The sequence below is a fragment of the Atractosteus spatula genome, chromosome 1 (genome assembly GCF_055471065.1).
Source record: "Atractosteus spatula isolate fAtrSpa1 chromosome 1, fAtrSpa1.hap1, whole genome shotgun sequence".
NCBI classification, from domain to species: Eukaryota; Metazoa; Chordata; class Actinopteri; order Semionotiformes; family Lepisosteidae; genus Atractosteus; species Atractosteus spatula.
In genome coordinates this window covers 65412080-65431694 of record NC_142706.1, presented here as the reverse complement: position 1 = coordinate 65431694, position 19615 = coordinate 65412080, and the positions used below count along the sequence as shown (strand labels likewise).

The window sequence follows — 19615 nt, the reverse complement described above, 5'->3', positions numbered from 1 at the left end:
AACAATTAAGACCTACAGTGGATTAATTTGTGAATTGAGAAGCATGGTAAGAATCGGTATCGAGCTGTATAACTCCTTGAATTACATGTCAAACCTCAAAGAAATACCCCTTTCAATGGTTTTAGTAGTGACTCCATGTACTGCATGCTCTGACCAGTTGTGACTGGGTGCTTGAAAAATGCAATGGGCCACCTTACTCCTCTCATTCAGTTAGTTCTGTCATCCAGTTATGCTAAAAAGTTTTTCTTTGAGAAGAAAAAAGAAAAAAAACATAGCATGTCCATTTACAAAGTAATGGTCATAGGTCTGAAACAGCGTTAATGAAGAACAAATGCTTTGCTCCAACGAACAAACACATTTGCTGTCAAGCAGTCTCCCAGTTTTGAATGGATGCTTTTCAGCCCTTCGGGTTAAGGAAAGATCCATTCTATTTCACGTGTGTTAGACTTGGAACCAATCGGGGGACATGTGGTCGTACCTCTGATACCTTCAGAGGCCACCAGTCTGTCAATAATACGTACTCGGCCAGAGGGAGCAACATGTGCCGCATCCTTGCAAGACCCAAAAACAAAAATTCTCTCTTTGCAGTGCGCTTCCTTGTCTGTGAAAGAAAATGTATCAATATGGCACCACATATGAGTGTGTGCAGGGGTACGTAATGCTTTCCTAAGTATAAGAGGACAGGGTCTCCAGGATCAACCATTGAATCTCTTCATTGCTTCACATTTTCAAAGACAGCTCTTCATAGTTCAGAGTGAGTTATACATACAAAAGCAGCTATGAATGGAGGCTGACCCATTTTTTTTTTTAGATGAATTTTCTTTCATTTGTTTCATGCTCCGCACACCAGCATCATGCGACGGGGCGGAGAGGTGGCACTGTGGCTAAGGATCTGCGCCTGTGGCTGGAAGGTTGCCAGTTCAAATCCCGCGGCTGGCAGAGCAATCCTACTCCATTGGGCCCCTGAGCAAGGCCCTTAACCCCAACTGCTCCAGGGGTGCCGTATAAATGGCTGACCCTGTGCTCTGACCCCAAGCTCCTCTCCCTGTCTGTGTGTCTTGTCTTATCTTATCTGGTTGTATAACCAGTTGTTACAAACAAAACCGGGATCTGATTGTTATTCAGCATGGGCTGGGAACAGTGGTCATAGACCAGTTGTGTTGAACATTAAGGCTTTTGTGTGAAAAAAAAAAACACAGCTGAAAACACTGTGTTAATGTAGAGGCTTTCCATTTTTAAAATGCTGCCTATAATTTTATAATGAAATATGGCCTTCCGGTAACAAACTCTGCAGGTTTGATGTGTTTTCCTTTCCTCTTTCAATGGACATACTGTAAGTGAAATGTAAAATAGATAATATACACCCTATTTTAAAAAGACCTGAAAAAGAACCGCCATTATTTTACCTTTGCAGTTCTAAAAAGGAATCATAGCAAGATACAAAAAGATTAATGATCTCTGGATGGTTAAAAAGATGCAAGTTAATTTATGCTTATTACCCAGGCTGCACAGTCAGAGCTTGCACTCAGCCTTTTCAAAACAGACAAAACAACAAGCACAAGAACCTTACACATGATACATGTAACCAAAATAAACTTACATTAGCTTAAAAAGAAGAATTCTACAACAGATGTCACATTTTTAAAAAGTTGATTACACTATCAAAAGCACCACACATGACAGCATAACATGGCACACTGATATATTATTTATTTGCTGTACTAGTCTTTTTCACTGAAGGCTAATGAATATATCTTAAAATGTCGGCCCATTTAACACTCTAATATTATCTGCTGTAACCACCTGCCTTTTGGATCATTTAATAGCAAGGCCAAGATCATCCTTTTTATGCACAAGAAAATACATTAAGTAATTAGTTCTGCAATGTTACCAGTGTTTGGCATCATTATTACACAAAAAAATGAAACACACCAGCAGGACAATGCTGCAACATTTTGCCACACATTGAAGTTTGAAAGTACAAGGTGTTTATGACCAATTCAAAAACCCTATTATGAAAACTGTGCACCCTCAATGTATAGTATACAGTACAAGACAAATGGTACCTTGGGGAACATGTTCTACCAACAATAATAGTGAAGTGAATAATATTGAACACTAACATAAAAGCCATTAAAAACACAAACTGAGGTCATTCTGAATAAACAGAGCATTCTCATTGTCCTAAGTTAGGGGTTCACCATGTATTTGTGTGTGTAACTATTTCAATGCACCGCAGTTCACAATTTACAATACAATAATGATTTGTATGAATGTATCCATAAAAGCACTCTGTATTTGCCTCTTTTTTGGGCTATACAGGATATTCTGTATTGACTTTGCCCAGTACATATATAGATAACGTTTCTGAGACATAGCTTTAACCAAATATTGCTTGGATGATATCTAAAAGAATAATTTGAAATCAGATTCACAGAATTCTGCATACAGGTTAATTTGTTAAAAGAAAAGTCTTGAACTGTCACGTGAACAAGTCAGTACATCACATTGCTCGACACCTGAGAAGATGACATTTCAAATTATTAAGTATTTGCAATATCTGTTGTGCCTAGTGATTATACCATGCCACTCAAAATGCTGTAATGAATAAAAATAGAAAGATAAACAGTCTTAGAGCATGTTTTCCATTTTCTAATTTCTGTTTCATTGGAAGATTTAAGTGCTAGACTTAGCAGAGGGTGACAATCAGTTAAAATTCACAAGAAAATGTGAATGTTTACAGTTCTCCTGATACAAAAGACCTGCTAAATATCATATTTTGTAAATGGCAAAGTAATTAGGCAAATCACTGTAACTTGGGAATGTTTGGATCTTTATCTTTTGTAACAAAGTTTAAGTTAATCAGGCCTGTAATAGAAACCATACAGAGATCATAGCTACTTTATTTTTCAGAAATAACAGCAGTCATAAATATTCAAATCTGTCAGTATAATTATCTTGAAGCCAAAACCACAAAGTTAAAGGGAAAAACATACAGGACGGCTCTGTACCTGAGAAAAAATGTGCCTTGAAGCCCTTCTTAGAGACGGTATTGTCAGACTTAAATTCTATTCTCATGTTGTTGTACTGGGATGTGATGACTTCAGGCACTTCTGTTCCACAGAACTTTCCATGGAGTTTAGAATCTGAGGAAAGGCCACTGCGGACTTCAACATAATCATATTTGCACACCTAAATTTGAAAGAAACACAAACATCAGTAAGATATCACATCAAAATACACATTAGAAGAAGAAATCTGAATATAAAATGCTTATTAAAAACCTTAAGTTGAGAGATGGACTCCCCAGGGCCTAACTCTGTCTTCCTCACTTGAGATACTTTCATTGACTTCCTTTTATTATAATTCCATCCTGTGTTTAGCATGATACCATCAATAAAGGTGATTGATTAAGTGACAGAAATGGAATTGCTCAGTAATTACATTTTAAGATCTATGCCGTGAGAGTTTGAGTATACTGTAATGAAAAGTGAAAGTATATTTGTCCAGTGTTTAATTCCTGTGGAAGTATTTAAAAACTAATGATATTATTGTTTCAGTGTTCTGTGAAGTAGCTCCAAATAGAAGCAATTTAAAAACAAATGTTAAAAGTGTCTTTTAAATCATGACTCAACCAAAACAAGCTACACTTAGCAATCATAACCCCTCCATCTCCAAAACATCAATCTCCACTTCAATTTTCACAACCTTAAAACTGGTTCTACCAGAAGTCATTTCATAAATTGTTAAAAAGTAAGCATAACATTATATATCTTGCACGTCAAAACGTGCGTCTAGTACAAAATGAAATTATTTTCTGACATGCTTTAAGACATTTCCTTATGTATATTTATCATAGTGAGTCAAGCTCACAAAACATCTTTGTCTTGTGTCATGATTCATGTTTGCCATTTTATGGCTGAAACAACAGGTGCAAAAAGCTTCAATTTTATGCCCAGTGGGAAAATTGTTTGAGCCAGTCTCATACTATGCCTGATACTAGCTGACCACATGAACAACCTTAAGTAAACTGATTCTGAGAAGGAACATATTCTAGAAACACCCTTCTTTTTGATTTCAAGCTCTTTTATTATATATATATGAACTCACAGAAATATATATATATCTATATTATCTGTAGGTACTGACATTAATATACAATAATGCCTTGTTGGGATTATTAATGTACTGGGCCTTATTTTTCAAAATGCATAATTCCCTGCCTGATTATGAAAAACAGGGATTAGAAAAAAAAACAGGATTTATTTGAGATTTTATTTTATGGTGATTTTATTTTGGTTTCGGCCAAAACCACTTATTATTGAGGAAAAGGAAAAAAAACATTTGTTTCATCAGAGATGGAGATTTGTCTAACATTTGTCAAACCACCTAATAGTGATTCTCAAGTTCATCCTCCAACATGTTTTGCAACCATCTAACAAAGTATTTCTAACATTAACAGTCATTATTCCCTGTATACCAACATCTTCATCAATGGCTAAACTACTGTCTACTTATCTATACTACTAGCCTGTTTGGTCAAATTACACGTAGCAACAATATACAACACTCAGGCTGAGAGGGATACACTGCAGATACTGGTTTGCACAAGCCAGTATTAAGAACAGTTACAATAAAATGCAATGGGAATTTTTTGCAATATGGTGTAGACCTTAAAGACAGGGATGTAACGATTTAAGAAACAAGTAAAAGTTAATTCTACAGTGAAAAGTACAAAGTAGAAGGATTATGTTTTGGCTGTTGAGCCTTCTTCAGGTGTGTAACAGCCAACACAGAAACAGTTAAAGGTACTTTAACATTGTACTGTATGTTTAATAGTCATAATAAAGGCTCTGATGATTATCACACAGTATGTTGTCTAAATCAAGCTAAAAAGCCAGGTTTTATCTTAGAGATCACCACAGTACAACTTGAAGTTGATTAGTGTGAACATAATTGTTGTGTTTTTTTTCATTTAATTTTAATAAATCACTTACTTCATTTCCTTCAAGCTCAAAATACTCAAACTGCATGGAAATCCTGTATTGTGTAGGAGCTACCACTTGCCACACACAATTCTTATTTGGGGGGTATTCTCTGGGCCAGCCAGGTGTGGTAATGGTTCCATTTAGCTTTGTTAAGAGCCCTCCACAGGCAGCTTAAAGAAGAAAAAGGTGAAGGAGAGAAATTAAACCCATCACAAATATAATAAAGGTTTATAGAAGTGTCTTTTTCATAATTCTAAAAAGCATTTAAGCAAAGAATGTGAAATTAAATGTTTCATTTTGTTCACTGCCTCGCAACTCATGTAAAATGTACAGCACCTTCACAACTCTTCTTGTCAGGCCCAAGTTCATAGCCTGGATCACAGGCACACTTGAAGCTCCCCAGGGTGTTCACACACTTCTGTTCACATCCTCCATTGTCAGGTTTGGCACATTCATCTTCCTCTACAAAGGGAAAGATTCAATGAGGTGTTTAAGAACTGTTGGTTTCCTCTGCTCAAGCAGCATAACAATATGGAAACACCGAAGTATCAGGTGAGCAATAGTATTATTCTCAGCATGATAACCAGTAATTGGTTTTACTACAAAAATGGTGCCCCCGTTCAAAGCTCATTCATTATCTTACATTGTGTGTAACATATGGATTTGTTTACTTGTGTATTTTCCATAGTTTAACCGTAGTCTTACATCGTAGGGAGTTTTATTGTTTTCTCTCTTGCCTACTGGTCAGAATTAATGTTTTACAAACTCGGTTACAGAACTACATTTGTATCCAGTTTGGTATTATTAGGAGTTTTCCTTTTCAGCAAGAATGCAGCACAACTCTTTAAGGAAACAGTATGAGTGCCTGACTTCCATAGTTTATTAATAATAGCAGGGCAGCAAACACCATGCTGATTTTATTCATTTTTTCCATGAATAAATTACGCAAGACTAATAGCAAAACCTGGATTGATCAATTTATGTTTCAAAGATGCTGAATGGCTTTTTTTTTTAAATAACATGGACACAGCTACCAAATTTCTATTTTTAATTCTTTTCTTATTCCCAGTTACACTTTCAGTCACACAATTTCACGTAAAGAAAATATCCTTCTATGTACTGTATAGTGATGGTAGCAGAAATGTTGATGATGGTAGCAGAAAAACAGATTGTGTTCTGCGCTTTTAGATACATTCTGTGTAGAAGTATGTTTAATTTTCTTAGATTAATTCTTGGCAGAACGTGATGACTAAATATGACAAAACTGTCAAAAGCATTTCATAATTCAATCCAAAATTAGTTTTATTTTCAAAATTAAGTAATGAATGCACTTTATTTGCTTGCAAAATAAACTTTATTTGTACCACCATTAGTCATACTACACTGTAGCCAGGCTGTAGCCTGTAGCCAAGCAGGTAATGTTGTTATTTTACAGTCTTTTTAAATGCAAATGGAATTAATATATTTTATCTTATTTGATCTTTTAAACCTCTCTTGTTATTTTCTAGGCACAAAGAGGTCTATCAGCTGTGAAGAATTCTATCATCTTAGCCTTTGCTATTAACCTGTTTCCAGGAAGGAATTATGCATGGTACAATCAAAATAAAGTATTTGAAATGTTTTAGGTAGATTCCATAGACTGTTATAATTTACACTTCTTTATAATATCCATGCTGTTGCCTAGAGTAGGAAGCTTTGGACAATGAGGTAGCAGAGCTTTAGAAATAAGAGGGACTTTAAAGTACATCTTATTTTGGTTAGGTTCAACTGTGGCTCTAGGGTGCTATCAGTGTGGAGTTTGTACGTTTGTACAGTATGTTCATTCCGTGTTAGTTAGATTTCCTCTGGCTGTTCCAGTCAAAAGACAAGCTGGTAGGTTAATTGGCTTCTGGGAAAATTAACCCTGGTGAGTGAACAGAATGTTAGATGCAGGTAGCAAATACTACTGTATACACATGAAATGGGAAACAATTTGCTTGAAGAAGGTACATATGAAAATGAATGACTTGCTTATGTGGACACCATTTAATCTTCCAGACAAAGTGAAAAAGCACTTAAAAAAGAAAAATGATATGTGCAGTAGGATATACAGACATAAACACAGAATGTACATGAAGTGATGTTATGTTCAAATTTAACAATCCGCTAGTAAAATCTAATTTTAATACCATGTACAGTTTTGGTCATCTTTTTGCAAATAAGGTATTACTGCCCTGGAAAAAGTCCAGAGAAGAGCAACCAGGCATGTTCCCAGGCTCGCTGGAAAGTCCTACTCTGACAGCCCGAAAGAACTAAATAATTTTAATCTTGAACAGAGGAAACTATGAGGGCACTTGATTCAAGTATTCACAAACCTCAAGGGCTTTGACAAACCTAACCCTATTGACATCTTCGGAATCAAAAGTGTAACAAAAACCAAAAGCCTTTGGATTGCATGTTTTGTTTAAAAATGAAGGTCACATTTTATTGTTTTTAGTTTAGAAATTTTAAGTGCTGTATGACTTGAAGTGAAGTTTGTTGTCTACTTTTTTACAAATACATTTTTAAGTTTTAAATGCTGGGTTCAGACATTTTAGGTTGATTGTTTTGGGATTTAGGATTTCATCACCCTTAGCTTAATGAAGCTTCAGCCTTACCAAACATTTTGTAAAGTAACGTTTTATAAGAATCTGAATTGAACTTTTATAAGAATTGTGTTTTTCACAAATTCTCAGTTATTTTCTGTTTTTTTACTTATATTATACATGACAGCACAGCCTTTGCTTAAAACCTCTCTTTTAATAATGATAATCAAACCCTTTTTCAGCACTGACATTATAACAACAGATATTGTAAATAACAATAAAAAACAGTGTAAAATAATGTTTTTGTTTTTCCTCCTTACTATCACTCTATAATAAATAACCCCTAGATATGTATTTTTTGTAAAATACAAAAAAAAAGAGTTTTTACATGTCTTTGCTCAGACGTATTTTTATTTATCAACAATATTTTTTTATGAAGAACAGCAATGGAATAACTACCTTTGAAGAAGTTTGCAGCAAATCCAGCCTTGTTGACTGTCCCATCAGAGATGAATTTCATCCATAAGTTATTTGAGGTAGATCGGATGTCTTCTGGCTTGTCATAGCCACAAAAACGACCAATGAGCGGGCTGTTCTCTGTGTTACCATCTCGGACTTCCAGGTAGTCATAGGCACAGCTATCATGTCTTTCAATCTGTCATTGCACAAAGATTAAGCATTATAAAAATTAAATATGTTTCGAATTTATTTTAGAACATTCTAATTGAATAACTTATATTTTAATTGAATATTTAAATTTAAAATAACCATGGAAGTTTCCGCCACTCATATTTAATAAACTTTTAAAACTTAACATCCCCTATGACACAAGAATTATGTCAGAACTCTCATTAGAAAATGTGAAAAACATACAAAATTATATAATCATTCACAGAATCAAGTCTTCAGATGCTTACGTTTAGAAAACATGCTTAAAAAGGACACAGTTAGATCCAAAATACAATGTTTCTGCAACATGGCTTTCCCATTATGATATTAACAATAACTTAGGAAACCAATCCTGTGGTACTTTTAAGGATTGGATCTTATCCAGAGTAAACAGGATTTCATAGATCACACAGCCCTTAAATCCTGCATTTACGGTATGAGATGTGTTTGTATAGATGCAGCTGTGTATTTCGCCTGCAGGGGCCGCTCTTCTGTTCTTCTAGACCTTGCAGAGCTATGAATGAAATTATAGAATGAAGCTACTACAATTGTGCTCCATATTTTTCCCTGAATGCACTGTGTGGGACACATTCCTCCTGTATAAAGCAGATAGAGGAAGATGTACTGTAGCTCTATAAAGCCACATTGTTTCTCTCACACTGTACTCTCAGTTCTCCTACATTGCAATTTATAAAGTATATAATTTCTTGAAAGAAAATAGAAAAGTATGCAAATTGAAATGTAACAGAGGAGAATATAGATCTGGATTATTCTCAGCTTGTGAGCGGACATGTTAATGCCTCAGAAACAGCTTCACTGAAAGATAAATATGCCAGTCCATGAATGGAGTTACATAAAACACAAAGGGAAAGGACATCCACTGCTGGGATATTTTCTGTTTAGAGTCTGCACTTTGCTTTTGCACTGGGCATGATTTCATTCAGACTTCTGAATTACAGCTGTGCAAATGGTTTAGATAACATTGACTACTGAAAAGGTCTTTAGACTACCAGACAATCAGAAAATTCTGAATTTATCAAACTGTCTTGACACAATAAGCCAGCTTATTTTTGTCATTTACTCCGCATGAGTATACAATACAGTATTTTTCAGACATTGGCAAAGCTTTATCAGTCTTAATATATCAAACAGGAAAGGTTTCTAATGTAATTAAAAAGGATTGTATGTGATACTATGTACAAATTGTAAAAAACCTTGACACACAAATAGGAATATAATCCTGTGGTTAATTTAGCTGCCAATAGTCAAAGTTCTTCCAGTAATTGTCTTTACTACACTGGCATCCCATGCAATTCACTGGTAGTGAACTCCGGCCTTAGTATCTGAAAATATGTCCAGACTGTTTTGCCTGTCATCACTTCTACAGCCTCAGGAATCCTCTGCCTTTTCACTTTTTAAGGTTTCCTCGGTGACCTTTCAACTTATTACATTCCTCAGGGATTCTAGAAAACTGACAATCATACGACATAATTTCAAAACCGGTCAACAGAAAACAGTTTGTTCACATGTAGCACTGTAGCACTTTTTTTCCCCCCAGTTTTAACGTGCAGCACGTGTGAATGTTGTGCCACGATAAAAAAAAAAAATGAGAAGCCTGGAACTGAATAAAGTAGCTCGGAAGTAATCAACTGATAATAATCCTGTTGCTGAATCCTGACATGCCTTTGAAAGAGAGAAACATTCAAGGCCCTCACCTCAAAAGCCTGAAAGCTTAATCCTACATTGTAGTTCACGGACACTGTTATCTTCCACACACACTCCTTCATCGGTCTGTAGTCATCTGGATAGTTGGGGGACTGAATCTGGCCTGCATCTTTGTTGATCTCTCCTCCACAGATAGCTGATTTTAAAAAATGACATAGAATATTGGCTGTCAGGAGACTAAAACAATGTTGGGAGGCAGGACTATCATTTTGTAATAGCCACAATATCCAACAGAAGCAAAAAACACATTTAGCAAGAGAAAGGGTATAATTCTCCTATGGTGTACATCATGTTGAGATTTTCCTTTTGTTATATATATGATTTAGTCTAGTAGAATATTTCTGAAAGACAATATGTTTCCTATGAAGAAACTATTTGGACGTATTAGCTCCAATTGATTTTAATTGCAAATTAATCATTGACCGTTGATCTGTTGCGCTCCATATAATGACTTTCCCCTGTAATACACTTTGATTGTGAGTGGAGATCAGGTTTGATGAAGCAGAGAAGAAAGTTTAAAAGCCACAACGCACAATCCCCATCCTTCTATTAGTTGCTCAGCATCCTTTTGTTTTAATAAATTCCAAAAATGAATGTATAATATGTTTTTAGAGAGTGAGCTTCTCCCTTCTTAAGGTGCTTCCACACAGAAAGTGACTTATATAAGTTAATATAATATATTTTATCATATATAATAAATTATATCATTTACAGAGACGTGAAAGTCCACCACCTTATGAATCTATGGTTTTACATATTAAGACATATCTGACCTTCATCTAGTCCTCACCAAGTCCTAGCAGAAGATAAATCTACCACATCGACAAGATCAATTTACCACATTGACAGAGGCCTGGAGATCCCTGGATGTAGCTTTGGGGCTCTTTGTGATCTCGAGGAGCATCATAGGGTAAGAACCTGGGGTGAATTTGCTGGGACGCCCACTCCTGGGAAGATTGGCAACCATCTTGACTTTCTCCATTTGTAAATTATCTTTCTCACTATTAGAAAGATGGACTTCTTACTGTTTGGAAATAGCTTTATAACCCTTCCCAGACTGATGAGCAGCAACGATTCTTTCTCTGAGACTATCACAGATATCTTTTCACCTAGACATGACAATGTACCACAAACCCAAATGTTCCAGACCACTCAATTTCTGATTTTACAGACAGATGGAAGCACTTCCTGATGATCAACTATCATGTGCAAAAGTTTAGCAGCACCTGCTTCTATTTTCTTCCTTAACTGATATGGAAGCAGTAAGGGTGCAGTTACTTTTTCACACAAGTATGAAAATTTGTATGTGAAATTTATGGCTGATGTTTTGTTTAATACATAATGACAAAGTAAAATGTGTGTGATTTATTTGACACATAGGTCTAGGTTAGGTCTTGGGGAGATCTAGGTGAAGGTCAGATATTTCTTAATCTGTGAAACCATAGAATCTTAAGAAGGTACTTTCTTTTTCACATCACTGTATATAATAAAATTTAGAAGTGACTAACGTTCAGTGGGAGGTTCCACATCCACATCAAGTTACACCGCTTTAAAAAAGCTTTAAAATCACTTAGCTATTTTTTCCACCACACAACTGGAAGGACAGTGACCAATCAGAAGCAAGGTACATACATGTGTTTGTTCTGCCTCAATGTCAAAGACCCATTCCATAATCATGTAACCATATACAACTCTCAGTTAGTTTAAGTGGTACAGCACTGTTTGTTACTGTGGTTATGAAAGGAAGCCTAAATGTCCCTGCAGCAGTTGGGGTGAAGGGCCTTGCTCAGGGGCCAAACGGAGTAGGATTCCTCTGCCGGCTGCGGGATTTGAACTGGCAACCTTCCAGCTACAGGCACAGATCCTTAGCCACAGAACCACCGCTCCGCCATAGAGCATCAAAGTCTTTTGATAGACTAGAAGAATAGATTTGCGGAACAGCTACAATAACACCAGCAGCTAAAGTCAGGAATTCCCTGGCAAAAATCCTGTGAAAACACTACCTGTAGGGGACAACCTCTGTTTAGTAAACTATGTCCAATAGGAACAGGGGCTTGGATTATTTCACACTCACTTCCCTTGTGAATTTATATTTGGTGACTTTGCTTGCAATGGTGATTTCAGCACGCATGCAGCCTTTAAACATAGTGTATCTTGGTTATGAACAACTATTTTTAATAAATAAACTTTCGTCTAATTAATCTTTTTAAACTATTTCTTATCGCATCCAGCCTTACAAATGTATATTGTAGCAGATATAGCATGAAACTCACATTTTTGGGAATACATATTTCCATTTCCAAAACAGCATTATGTCATAACCATTAAAATACCTTCATAGATGGCAGAAAATCCTTTTCCCATCCAATTGCTGCTGCTTCGGAATTCTATCCACATGCGACTTTCTGTGGATATAAGGACTTCTGGGACTTTATCACCACAGAACCTACCTGAAAATGATAAGTCATGCTTACAATACAAGTTTTCAAAAACTAAAGTAGATTTTTTTTTAGATAAACTACCCTCAAGCCTTTAATATTTTACTTACTAGTATCTCTACATAAGAATTTTAGCATAGATAAAAGAGAATTTAGATATTAGATATAGGGTGGATAATGGAGGAATTGTTTCAAAAATGCTAAATCATGTTTGAGAAGTAAGATTATAGTACAGTATAAATAAAGTTATATTACATCAATTGAAATGGAAGAAAAAAACTAAAATTAGAAAAAAGTAGAAACAGAAGCCATTAGTACAGGAAACATATAAAACTGTGAAACAGAATTCTAAAAGTTTTTTTTAAAAGCATTTTACCAAGAGGTGGTGCTTTTCTCCAGTAGCCATCTCGAACTTCAATGTAGTCATACCAACACGAACTGCTTTTATACAGATCCATTGTTGTAAAATTTAGAACAATCTAGGGCACAGATAATAAACAAGCCTTCTGTTAATTTGTTTAAATATCACATTAGTGAAGCGCTCTAAAGTTGTTACAATGATTGGGATCTCATAAGCATCTTACATAAGACACAACTGCACATACTGCACTGAAAGTACAACAGTTTGAAGACCTTTCTTGAAAAAAAAGTCACCATGAAGTACCAGTTTTATAATTCATAAGAGTCAAGTGTTGACATGACCTGACCTAGAGTAGTTTCCTCAGTTAAAGACAAAACCCTAGAGATATTATACATAAGAGATCACTTTATTAGTCATATACAATTTCTTGCATTAGGAATTTGTATTTTCACATACCCCAGCTTGCTCTCCATGAGACACAGACAGGGAGAGAAGCTTGGGGTCAGAGCACAGGGTCAGCCATTGTACAGCACCCCTGGAACAGCTGGGGTTAAAGGTCTTGCTCAGGAGCCCAACACAGTAGGATTTCTCTGCCAGCCATGGGATTTGAACCAGTAACCTTCCAGCCACAGGGGAAGATCCTTAGTCACAGTTTATTTTCAGGCTTATGCTGCCCTTACGTTAAAGTGACAATGTAATGAGTCAGATTATCTTTTTTTTACTATTCAGACTGTTGAGCTGGTTTGAAAGAGTTTTAATGTCTCTGTGGTGGAAAATATTTATTATTTAGTGGTATATTTGAGTGGTTTAGGAATTTTATCCGATACCAATACAACTTAGATTTAACCCTGGTGATTGAAAATATAGCAAAATATTGAGTAAAGGGGCTCATAAAAGCTCTAGAAGACAAAAAGAAAAGTCCAAGAAGACTTTTTGTTCTTGAGGTGCAGACTTCTGTAGGCTTCGGTGAAAGGTGGCATTATGGTGCCTCAGGTTATTTTTTATCAGGGTTCAAAAACCATACTTTAAGCATCATAGCAACATCCATAGTATAAGTATTGTCATATTATATTTCCAGATCACTGATCAATATTTTGTCACCAAAGGGTTACAAAGATAATCATACAGTAAAATATTATCCTGAGGAATGTGATGAAAAATGATTGAAAATATTTGGTCATCCAGGTTATCTTGCAGAATTGTTTTTTTTGGGCCTGTCATGTGTTTAGCAATAGGGTTTAGTAATAAAAAAATATCATCTTGGGGCCTTTGTGAAATCTGTGCAGTAAAAAAGTGCCTTTTAGTGGCTCATTCTGGCACTGAGATCTAAATATTGCAAATGATGTATAAAAGCCTCTGATAGTGCCAAAAATGTCCCCTGAACAAATTTATCAAGGCAATGATTACGATTGCATAAAATGATTAGACACGACAACAGCATTCTGTCTTTCATTTCCATTTTACCCCTTTAATTTCAATTTTCCAATACAAAATATGAAACACAATATTTAAAACCATGATTTTGTCATGCTAAATACATAAAAAGGTAAAATTTCACATAAAATGTTTCAGTCTTGGGTTTTTAGTATTCAAGCCAATTTCATTTTATTGTACCCTTGTTAAATTATTTTGTAGCCCCGTTATTTATGGAAAAGTTTCAGATGTTAAAAACATAGTTAATGACTAGATATTCCCTTTTTATTCTTTTTAAACTTATCAAATATTATATTTTATACAAAAAGCATTATTTATCATTACTTCCATTGAATGAAGTTAATATAATGTCATGCAACCTAAAACTTTGAATGACATTTTGATTTTTAATTTCTGCTTTATTTTTCTTTACTGTGTACAAAGGTAACATATATTATGTGACCTTTAATACACCTAGCTAAATAGAGGCTTTCTCATTATTAAATTTGGTTAGATTAAGAGATTTGATTAGTGATGGAGATTATTTCAGGATATTTCCTATTGCTCTCTTAATCAAGTGATAAGCTGATTGCTCATTGAGCAGTGTGCTGAGCTTTAATCAAAAACATTTCAATTTTGATCTGAAGATTTTACAGAAAATAAAGGGGGGGGGGGGTAAATATTATGCAGCCTGCCTTCAAAACGTGCTCCTCACAAAAGTGGCATGACCAAAAAATACAGCAACCCAAATATCCTGAAGATACTGTATAAAATACAAAAAGACATGCTAATTTTTTAGGGGCTTAATCAGGTAGAGTAATTGCCTGCGTTATTGGAGATGAGGAATTGAAAAGGAGCATTTTGCAACTCTGCAGAATCTCTGAGCCAAATAGATGAGGCAGTCTACAGTTCAAGGGGACACTATGGCCCAGTCTCCCAGGAGAGGACAATCAATGGATGTGTGTCAGCAACATTCACAAATTATTGGCTATGCAAGCACATTCTGCAGTGCCACAGAATACCAAATGCAAATAATGCATTGGTTTGGAACTGGAATGGGACAAGAAAGGATTGCTCGGAATGAACAGTTTTGAGCTGTTCCGTTTGTCTGCAAGAGTCACATCCAAGGCTGTCGCTGCTGACTGAATGTTGCAATGTCTTTCTGTGAGGAAAGTTAGGCAGACAGGGAAAAGGGCTTATTTGTCAACGTGTACTGGTGAAACCTCGGGTTTCACAACGAAGAGCTCTATTAGAAATATATCATTGTTCTCAATCCTCACAAAAAAAAACGACCGACTGCATTCAGCATTTCTCGGGAGTTCTAAGGTAGAATACCACCAGACAGACCTCAGAATGAACGTTTGATTAAAAGTATATGTGAATGTTGCAAATCAATTGATTTTAAAACATCCACCTTTATTCCAAAAAGGACAATGAAGATTTTCTGGAACCCAAAAGAACATTACCAATAATTTTGGACCTCAGGGAAAATACTGTATTCAGTTTAGACTGATCAGTTACTTTTTTCTGCTATATTAACTATCCATCGATCCATTTTCTATCCTGGCAAACAACGGGCACAAGGCAGAATACACCCTGGACCCAGTTTTCCCAGAAGCCAGTTAACTTACCAGTATGTCTTTAAACTGTGGGAGGAAACAGCAGCACCTGGCAAAGACCCATGCAAACACTGGAAGAACATACAAACTCCACACAGACAGCACCCCAGGTCTGAAATTGAACCCAGGTCCCCAGCGCTGTGAGGCAGCAATGCTAAACACTGCAACACTGGAAGAACATACAAACTCCACACTCCACACTCCACCATGCCACCCAAATTTTAATTACCGTTATTCAAAATGGCACTGAATCAGCAATAATGCCAAAAGTTAATTATTCATCAGGCATTATGACCAGCACACAGGTTCTCTCTAATTGGCCTTTTAAGGTCTTTGTGGTATTCTCTTTACAACTGTAGAGTTCTGGATATTCTGTATCTATTGAAAACAAAACTTTGAAACCCACTAATTGGATATGTTTGTGTAACTACTGAGTGTGTTAATTATTGTTAATATTTATTGTTTTTGTCAGCATACTTCTTCTTCACTTATTCTTACTGTTTTAACGAACTGTTTAAGACCATACTCTTCAGCTAACGCCTCTGTAATATGCCAGAGAAGTCACTCTGTTTTTGTTTGAAAGATTGTTCTCCATGTCTGGCACATTTCTTTTTTTAATTTGTATACATTCTCTTGAAAGCACAATAGATAAAAACCAACAGCTTCTATTTCACAATGTTCAGATTCATTATAATATATTACAAGAAAACAAAGACTACATAGCACTGCATAAACAAATGTTGTAAACACTAGCTTTATTTTTCACTAAAAGTTCAGATCAAGGCATACCTTTTCCCCAGGTGTAACTGATATTCTCCAAACACAATGAGTATATGAGGGGTATCCATTTGGGAATCCAGGAGAAGAAAAATTACCAGTTGAGTCTTGTAAAGTCTCACCGCAAGCTGTAATACAAACATCAATATACTGTATTTAGTTATCAAGCTGCTGTCGTCCTTATATGCCATACAATGTTGTTCATGAACAAGTTTCCATTTCCATTTATTAGAACATTCACAGCATCGATTATACAGTTTTAATTATTTAAATTCTTATTTTAATTGCAATGTATGCCCTCTTACCCTAATTAAAATTTAAAATGTGTGTTTATCAGTGGTGTATTTGAAATTGACTTCTTCATGTACCATCTTTCTGTTGTTTGTTGTGCTTTCCTAAATGTCTCAATGGTTCAGAGATATTGTATTGTAGACATATCTCAATATAGATATTTTATTTTAGAGTAAATAAATTACAATATCTCATAATATTGTATTTTATTTTAACAGGATGCTCTTCTGTCTGTGGCACCATGACTAAAACACAGAGTTTTATACAACAGTGAGCTAATTAATTGTGTTCGTAATCCATGGACAGCATTTCTAGACTGAGCTTATTATTAGGTGTGGTGGAAGTTTATTTTGGAAAATAAATATATAGTATCTTTAAGCGACTTGAGGTTAAAAGGATTTCTTTTTATCAAGCAAGCGGGGATGCAAAAAATCTATTTCCATTTGTTATGAGCATGATTAGCCTAACACTTGAGAGTTTTTCCTGTCAATCACTTCACCTCTCCTAGGAGATTGATTAATGCTCACCCCTCCTGCTGGGAATCAGCTGCTGCCATTTGCTTTACAATTAATGATGGCTTCATTGAGACCATCACTCAGCAGCCCCCAACCTTCACAGCCTTCAATCAACAAGTGATTTCACCCGGAGAATTAGGGACCTGATCCCGAGCAGAGCCAAGGTGACACTGCAATCACAGCTCAGGCTCTTCCCAATTAAAGAGCATCAACAGTCAGCAGGCAATCAGCAGATAATCATGAGCTTAATAAATTATTAATGATGACAATATCTTCAGATAAAAGGGGGTGAGTGAGGAGGTTCGTCTGTAAAAAGGAAGACAATGCCTCTTTAAAATGGGAGCTTCCTTGTTAGACTGAATGAGAGATTAGATCTGACAAGCACTGTAAAACAGTGGGGGAGGTTTTCATGCTGAGCACTAAATATGGCACTTCAACATGTGGTGACCCTTCAGGTTAATATAATGATAACTTAATTCTCTAGCAAAAAAAAAGGCACGTGATTGCTTGTACACTGCAAACTAGAAGGTTAAACACTATTTTTTCAACAAGAAAGCAACCAATAGCTAATACCTTCATGATGTTTGGATCTGTAGTAAAAGGTAATAACAATAAACTATTTTATATGGCGCCTTTAAAAGTGGTTTTTCAAGGTGTTTTACAGAAAAAACAGTGTACTCTATTTTACTGATTTGTTCAAACATGTGGAAATCATTTTGTGTATGGAAAATCAATGTTGATAAAAACAAACTCTCAAGCAAAGTGCTGGAAGGTCCAGTCTCTTATTGCATGTTTCTTGTGGAGTTTTTCTGTAGAAACAACTTTGCTTCTACTACAGATTTCCAATTGACTGAACTGTTCACTGTGAAATATTATTTTATTCCCCCGTGCTGCTTTAATTATTCCATTATTTTCACAAATTACAGTTTTGCCAACTGTCAAATTTGCCAAAAGCAAGTAGGTGTGTGAGTCCCCAGAACCAGTGCTGGGAAGCTCTGGCTTAAATATTTATTCACTAAATTGAATTTCTAAACTTCCTCCCAATCTCACACACATCTGCTTGCCTACGTACAGAATATAAATCTCGCACCCAGGACTTTCATTTGCTCGTGTCTCTCTTGAATCTCTCCTTGCTTCCCCTTCTACTCCCTTACTCATTTCTCACAGCAGTGAGCGGGGGGTTGGGCAGCTTTATGCTCACTTATCCTCACAGCTAGGCTGCCATTCCCTCAGCTGACTGAGTCATGCCAAATAAGCTCTGCATTAAAACCTAACTGAGCTACTGAAGTGTGTGTTGGCGATAAACCAACATTCATACCCATCAGAATCTGCACAGTGCCTGTGCTGTTCTTGTTCACTTGAACTTGCTAACAGTTATGGTATGCGTGTCTTTATGATTGCATGGATGTTGGTTAAAGTTTTTTTACAAAACCTGATATAGACAAACATACAGCTTCGAGACAAATTTAACATTGCACAAAACACAACTCTATCAGCACACGCACTCAGCAAAGCAACAGGGGTGATTGTGTATTATGAAGCGTCTCTCACAAGAAGCCGTGGAAAAACTGCAGAATTACATAAAACTTCTCACTGCATATACAGGTAGCTAAAAAAAAAACTGTATGTTGAATTCAAAACACAGAAATGCAAAAAGCCAGATTGTATAAAACAAAGCATGGGGTCTTTCATGTCATTTCAATTAAAATCTGTATTTTTTTATAAAACAAAGCATTTGCACTGGAAAGGACAAAGGGTATTTTTTCAAACCTCAAATGAATCAAATAAATCCTTACTAAAATTTAATCCACTCACAGTGACTCCAGAGAAGTATAACTTTATTCTTGTCTTCAAAATTCATTTTGCAACACAATTAAATTGTTATAATGTTCCTTACTCATTTTGTGAAAAATCTTTTTGAGGTTAACCATTAATAAAGTACAACAAAGTACTCTTAAAATACTACACTATTAAAGTACTAAGCATGACAAAGTATGATTGAAATTTAAGTTTAAGTTTAGTACCATGTGAGTAGCTAACTGCCAAAATGAATAACTGGTAGTTAGCTTTGTTAGAATGAAAACAAAATAAAAAGGTACATTTGGCAATCTCCTTAGCGTAGTGAATCAGACTAAAGATTGTTGAGGGGAAATGGCTTTTATAGACCTCTTCATGCAGTGTAGTACTGAACTACCAAAGGAGAGGTCTTTTGTAAAAAATCTAATCTTTCCACATGGCTAGTCTTCTTTTCAATC

The 19615-nt window shown here is 35.6% G+C and overlaps 1 protein-coding gene across 3 annotated transcripts in view; it reads right to left on the bottom strand.

The window, feature by feature from the left end:
- Window positions 1-19615, bottom strand: part of tll1 (tolloid-like 1) — a 94615-nt gene that overhangs the window by 20202 nt on the left and 54798 nt on the right. For all 3 annotated transcript variants that reach the window (XM_088924122.1, XM_088924130.1, XM_088924139.1), the window contains exons 9-16: window positions 16567-16682; window positions 12761-12863; window positions 12280-12396; window positions 9937-10082; window positions 8012-8207; window positions 5325-5450; window positions 4998-5158; window positions 3012-3192 (exon numbers count right to left, since the gene is read on the bottom strand). In XM_088924122.1, coding sequence (XP_088780248.1) covers window positions 3012-3192; window positions 4998-5158; window positions 5325-5450; window positions 8012-8207; window positions 9937-10082; window positions 12280-12396; window positions 12761-12863; window positions 16567-16682 — 1146 coding nt within the window. The remainder of the gene's footprint in view (window positions 1-3011; window positions 3193-4997; window positions 5159-5324; window positions 5451-8011; window positions 8208-9936; window positions 10083-12279; window positions 12397-12760; window positions 12864-16566; window positions 16683-19615) is intronic.